This window comes from Lipotes vexillifer, unplaced genomic scaffold (assembly GCF_000442215.2).
Source record: "Lipotes vexillifer unplaced genomic scaffold, Lipotes_vexillifer_v1.1 scaffold39, whole genome shotgun sequence".
NCBI lineage: Eukaryota > Metazoa > Chordata > Mammalia > Artiodactyla > Lipotidae > Lipotes > Lipotes vexillifer.
This window is the reverse complement of record NW_006787038.1, coordinates 979,762-986,639: the sequence shown is the minus strand read 5'-3', so window position 1 is coordinate 986,639 and position 6,878 is coordinate 979,762. Positions and strand designations below refer to the sequence as shown.

Here is a 6,878-nt window from a genome sequence, read left to right as displayed (position 1 = left end):
TTCAGCTCTTTCCCTGCCCAAGTGTTGTGGATCCATTAGAAACCTCTTCTTACCCTGGGTCTAATGTATTGAGGGTCTCTGTCCTCAGCAGGGTGAAACTGTTTCAGATCCAATTAATGTTTAGCTATTTCAGTTATAGAATTGAGACGATAAGAAGAATAATTGATCTTAGGTATTATAAAAGGCATAGACCTTAAACTCGAGGAAAAAACTTGATTTTTCCCATGAAGGAAGCAGGTGAGCCTCTGCATACTTCTCATAAGTGCCATGAAACATAATGCTAAGGGGCAGCTTGAGGTCGGCTATGGCTTTTTTGGTGAACACAGGTTAGGGAGGGGACCTGCTGTGGAGAAGCAGGTACTGGTTCTCCAGAGGGATGAGGCTGCAAAAGTTTGTTCATCTTTGTCTGTAAGCCCTTTGTCCTGAGCCTCAGCTCGCCTTGATCCTCCTGCTGTTCCACTGGCTTCAGCAGCTTGCCTCTCACTTTCTCACCTTGCCCCTGTGCACCTTTTGCCCCATCAGGGGAGGTGGGCTTTGAGCCCTGCTATGCTGAAGTGCTGAGGGTGGTCCAAGGAAAACTTCATCAGCCAGATGAGGTCCAGAGAAGCTCCTTCTACGCTTTCTCTTACTATTATGACCGAGCTGTTGACACAGACATGATTGGTAAGTTCACTCCAGGTGTCAGTGCAGGGGGGAAACTGGGCAGGGCTGTGGTGGGGAAGGGAAAGGGACAAAAGGAGTATTTGCTATGCCTTGTTGAGGTGGTCACCGTACTTTTCTCCCAAGTCACCCGAGTGGAAGAGTGAATATGATTTCGAATCTTTTGGGGCTAGAAGATGGCCTAAACAAATACACATGAAGTCTTTTTTTTCTTTAAGTATTTTTATAGAGGTATAATTGACAAAATAAAATGCACATACTTGAAGTGTACAATTTGGTAAGTTTTGACATATGTATACACCCATGAAACCGTCACCAAATTCAAGTCAATGAACATATTCACCCCCTCTTTCCCCTTTATGGCATATTTCCTTATAATAGTAACACATTTTGTTTAGCTGTGAGAATGTATATATGTGATCTGTCATGGCCTGAGATATGAATTAATTTCTTATTTTCTTATTTTCTGATGTGTTTAATGGCCCCTTTTTAATGGGCCTATTTTTTAGCTGTAGTTAAATATACATACATAAATATACATAACAGGGCTTCCCTGGTGGCGCAGTGGTTGAGAGTCCGCCTGCCGATGCAGGGGACATGGGTTCATGCCCCGGTCCGGAAGGATCCCGCATGCCGCGGAGCGGCTGGGCCTGTGAGCCAAGGCCACTGAGCCTGTGTCCCAAGCCTGTGCTCTGCAACGGGAGAGGCCCACGTACCAGAAAAAAACAAAAAACAAACATAAAATAGATTATAAGTAAATAAAATAAACTGTATAGATTATATTGTAGGGATATGTCATGTTTGCTTATCCCATTCTTTAATGTTGGAAATTTTATTTTTATTTTTTCATTATTATAAATAGGATAATTTCCTAGGATAAATTTCCTTATGTTTCCTGGAAGGTTTTTTGACATCAACTACTGTTCTGTTTCATTTCAGATTATGAAAAGGGGGGTGTTTTAAAAGTTGAAGATTTTGAAAGGAAAGCAAGGGAAGGTAAGTGTCAGTGGAAACCATCGAATGTGAGCCCGTGAGGCTGCCACCCCCAGTGACCTTAAAGTGACCTAATGTGCTTTGGCCAGCAGAAAGCCTCTCAGAAGGTTGGTTTCCTGTCTTTACCAGGAGTTAAAAGCATTAAGTGGCAAAGAAAAATATAAGAATACAAGAGACTTTGGAGAAACGGTGAAAACCTTTTCTTCTTTCCACATTTCTTTCAAAAAAAATTGAAAAAGTTTTATCAGTGGTAATGAAACACTGAGCACCAGAATATATGGAAAATAGCCACAGAGGCTTCCTTGAAAGAGTTCACCAAAAATGCAAATGGGGCTTCCCTGGTGGCACAGTGGTTAAGAATCCGCCTGCCAATGCAGGGCACACAGGTTCAAGCCCTAGTCCAGGAAGATCCCGCATGCCTGTGCACCACAACTACTTAGCCTGAGCTCTAGAGCCCGCGAGCCACAACTACTGAGCCCGTGTGCCACAGCTACTGAAGCCCGGGCACCTAGAGCCCGTGCTCTGCAACAAGAGAGGCCACCTCAATGAGAAGCCCACACACTGTAACGGAGAGTAGCCCCCGCTCACCGCAACTATGGAAAGCCCGCACGCAGCAACGAAGAGCCAACACAGCCAAAAATAAATAAATTAAAAAAAAAAAAAAGCAAATAATTGCTCTTATCCAGTGGCCCTGAAGTAGGGTTAACTGGTATTTCCCTGTCTTAATATATAAGGGCCTTAGTTGAATTAAGCCCCAACAATAAGTCATAGAATATATGTCATAGCAAATAAACTAGGACCCATGTACCTTTGAGTAGATTAGATGTCACATCAGAAACGTGCTGGTTCTTGATGAGCTGGGGTCTTGCAGAGGCTGTCAGTGCACAGTTCTAGCCTCCAAGACTCCCAGGCATCTGGGAGAAGGAGAATGGAGGATTCTGCTTTGCTTATTCTCAGTCTGTATTTAGAGAAAATCATACACCTCTCAGTTGGCTGCAAACTTGAATTCCACTTTTCTCTTTCTGTCATCTCCAGTATGTGATAACCTGGAAAACTTCACCTCAGGCAGTCCTTTCCTGTGCATGGATCTCAGTTACATCACAGCCTTGCTGAAGGATGGCTTTGGCTTTGCACGCAGCACCGTCTTACAGGTAAGAGAGAGGACACCGGCATCACACAACAGTCCTTTTATTTGGGAGTTAGAAAGAAAGTTAAAAACTTGTTTAGGGGACTTCCCTGGTGGCGCAGTGGTTAAGACTCCACGTTCCCAGTGCAGGGGGCCTAGGTTCGATCCCTGGTCAGGGAACTAGATCCCACATGCATGCTGCAACTAAGAGTTCACATGCCGCAACTAAGGAGCCCGTGAGCTGCAACTAAGGAGCCTGCCTGCTAAGAGTTCACATGCCACAACTAAGGAGCTGCAACTAAGGAGCCCACCTGCCACAACTAAGACCTGGCACAACCAAATAAATAAATATTTTAAAAAAACAAAAAAACTTGTTTAGTAATCAGAGTGGCTATAGGTGGAGTTTTGAGCTAATTTTATTCAGGCTATGGACAAGGCACTGTGCAAGGCACCATGAATGTGGGAAATTGCCTTGATACATACAGTGGCAGCTTCTAAGTACCATTGACCCTTGAATAACAGGTTTGAACTGGGTCCACTTATACATGGATTCTTTTCAATAGTAAATGCTACAGTACTACACAATCTGTGGTTGGTTGAATCCATGGATATGGAGGGCCAGCTATAAAGTTATATGTGGATTTTTGACTACACGGGGGTCAGCACCTATAACCCCCATGTTGTTCAACGGTCAACTGTATATTACTAGGCAAGCTATCCCAGAGGCCACAGAGCCGAAAGGCTTGCAGCCCAGGTTAAGAGGCCCAAGTTACATGGTTTATTAAATCAACTTCAAAAGTCAGGGTGAGGGGCTTCCATGGCCGTCCAGTGGTTAAGAATCTGTACTTCCACTGCAGGGGGCATGGGTTTGATCCCTGGTCGGGGAACTAAGATCCCGCATGCTGCGTGGAGTGGCCAAAAGCAAAAAAAGAAACAAAGAAACAAAGAAATCCCACAAAAGTCAGCGTGAAAAGCAAGGGGAAAGAAATGGGATAGGTGAACACACAGAATAGGGTGCATACAAGTTGGAGGTGCTGTACTTCCTGAATCCTGGGTTAATATGTCCTGCCTCTCTCTGCCGATGATAGTGTGGTTACAGGTACTGTAGCTGAAGTTTGATCAAGGGGGCACAAGGACAGAAGGTGCCAGGGCCATCACACAAACTTGCTCTGTTTGGAGGGGCACAGAGGCAAGTGCACTGGCCAGTAGCATTAGCTCACTCATTAGCCCATTAGATGGTTTGATGGTTCTGTTTGGCAGAGGACATGAGGGACCTCTGCCAAAGAGCATCACCAGTGAGTGGCTTATTTAAGACCTCGTGAGTATTGAATGCCTTGTGTAGTATGTCGTATGTATTTTGTGTGTGCCTCGTATATTTAGTGCCTCTTGAGTCTCGGGTCCCTCTCTGTCTTCCTAACTTTGTCTGTGGTAATGTATTTATTCCAAACACATCTTATGAGTTTCATCTATCCCATATATAATATTTTTTTATCTTCCATACCATAGTTGAATAATTGCACATTATAGTTACAGAGATGATTAAGATGTAATCTTTGTCCTCAAATAGCATAGTCTATTAGAGGAAATATGACAAAAATATAGTTGTGGCACAGGGCGACTTTGAACTTTCGGGGTCAAGGAAGTAGAGATTGTACTTTGTTTATGAAGCTCCTTCCTTCTCTTGTGTCACTTCCCCTTCCTGTTTCCTCATTTCCAGATGAGTTTATATTGCCCCATTTCTTGTGTTATACAGATTTCATAAATTCATTTGTACAAAGATATTTGGATTTAATGTGTTGTTATACCTGCTGAGAATATTGGCATTTAAAGAGTTACTTGCCAGTAGAGTCAGTATAGTGTAGTGTTTAAGGCATGGGCTCTGTTGTCCATCAGATCTGGGTTCAAGTTCTGATTCTGCAAGCTTACTAGCTCTGTGACCTTAGATGATTTACTTCCCCTCTAACTTTTAGGTTCCTCACTCAAAACACAGGGATCCTTAGAGTACCTATTTCTTAGGGCTGTTATAAAAATGGAGATAAAGCACAGTGCCTGACACATAAGAAGTTATTAATATTGGTTTAATTGTTAGTATAGGTATTTCACGCCAGTTGGAGCTAGATTTGTGGGTAAGAGAGGTCATCCTGAGCCCTCAATACATACCAAGTTAACAACTGCCTCTACTTAAGCATCAGCAATAACCAAATCATTTAAAGACAATTTTCTGCCGTTTCCATTTCTGCATCCTTTTAGTCTTTAGTTAAACGGCAGCAGAATTTGTATCAGGGATGAACAGTCCTCTGTCCCAGAGATCACTTCACTTTGGCATCTATATCCCTAGACTGTCGGTCCTAAGGACAGAGGAAAAACATTTTGGGGGCATGGGGGGCACTCCCAGTTTGACTCAGGGGTCACAGACTAAATCTCAAGATAATGATTCACATGCCATTCTTCTCAGTTTTTGGCACGGTGACTATAGACTAAATTTCATCAGGTTAACACAGGTATTGTGTCATAAGAAGTTAGTACTAGAAGGAAAGACTAAAACTAGTTTGCTGATTTATAAACCTGGGTATGGGTATGGTGGTGGCATCTTTATTCAACAGTAGCTTATGGAGAATTCCAGTAAAACTGATAAAAATGAAGCTATCTGGTTGAATCAGAGGTCGGGGACCTGGAACTCCTTCACCGTTTTGCCTCCCTTTCTCCTTTGAAGCACTGTCAAGGAACCCCTAGGATTCTGAAGAAAACAATTTGATATATTGACTAATCTAATCCACTTGTTATGTAGTTGACGATATCGAGTCTAAACTTTTGCCCAAGGTCACTGAACTAATTGAGGTACAACCTGGCCTAGAATGCCTTAAATGCCTTGGTTTGTCATTAACTAGTGCTTAAGAAGATGCACTTGCTTACAAAGTATGAATTGAGAAGCTTATCCTACCCCTGAATCTATTGCTAACTCCTGTTATGTTTAATTTAGGATTAGGGAGAGAGTTCAGAAGCCTGTCTGTCTAAAAGGTCCTCTCTAGAAGTCCTGGGTTGAGACCACTTCCTGAGCCCAGAGATTCAAGGATCAGATTGGCAGGTGTAGGGGCAATGGGCAATGGCAGGATGGGAACCTACAGAGAGGGTTGGGAGAAGCCTTCAGAGACTGGCTACTCCCAATTCTGCCTTGGTTTGGCCATGTGGATGATCTTTGCAGATATTCTCTGCTTGTTGTGCTTGCTAGAGTTGAAAATTGAATGAAAATATTGACTTTTTTTTTTCTCCTTCCCAACAGCTCACAAAGAAAGTGAACAACATAGAGACAGGCTGGGCCTTGGGGGCCACCTTTCACCTGCTGCAGTCTCTGGGCATCTCCCACTGAGGCCAAGCCGCTCCTCTGAGGCCTGCATTTGTCAACAACCTTGTTAAAGGGAGAACGAGAGAGGAGAGGACTCAGTTGTATTCTGAGCTAGTCTGGGGACAGCCTAGACTGAAGCCCAGCAGCTGATTTCATCTGGAGGAAGGGGCTTTTGTAGACAGGTCTTGCCCTTGAGTCTAGAGATTTGGATTTAATTAATTTTACACCTCAAATGTGAACTATTTCCTAACCACTCTTCGTTCATAGCTGGTACCAGAGTCTAAATCTTTGAGGTTCCTTGTGTGTCACAGAGAGCCAAAAGGAATACCTTTGGAACTTAACCTTGGGGAACCCAGGGATGGAACCCTGGGAACCAAAGAAGAATCTCATTTCAACCCTTTCAGTGCCTCATTCCTTTGAACATTTTAATTTTCCTCTTACATGTTAAACTCAGCTGACTGATTGCAATCCGATGACCTGTCAACACCAGTATTTTCTTTTCCCTGCACGTTGCCCTGTCCCACCTTTATCTCCACTCACCTACCCTAAAAAAAAAGAAAGAAAAAAATACCTGGTTTTACTTTCCATGTGTAGTTCAAAGAGGAAAAAAAAAAGCCATATCTGGGGAATTCCCTGGAGGTTCGGTGGTTAGGACTATGAGCTTTCACTGCCAAGGGCATGGGTTCGATCCCTGGTCGGAGAACTAAGATCCTGGAAGCTGTGCACATGGTGTGGCCAAAAAAAAAAAAAAAAAAA

The 6,878-nt window shown here is 43.3% G+C and overlaps 1 protein-coding gene across 1 annotated transcript in view; it reads left to right on the top strand.

The window, feature by feature from the left end:
* The window catches only part of ENTPD5 (ectonucleoside triphosphate diphosphohydrolase 5 (inactive)), a 32,984-nt gene extending 26,728 nt beyond the window's left edge, over positions 1 to 6,256 (top strand). The window contains exons 13-16 of the mRNA XM_007459723.1: positions 523 to 663; positions 1,600 to 1,656; positions 2,689 to 2,804; positions 6,060 to 6,256. Of these exons, the coding sequence (XP_007459785.1) occupies positions 523 to 663; positions 1,600 to 1,656; positions 2,689 to 2,804; positions 6,060 to 6,146 (401 nt within the window). The 3' untranslated portion in view covers positions 6,147 to 6,256. The remainder of the gene's footprint in view (positions 1 to 522; positions 664 to 1,599; positions 1,657 to 2,688; positions 2,805 to 6,059) is intronic.
* Positions 6,257 to 6,878: the final 622 nt, after the last annotated feature.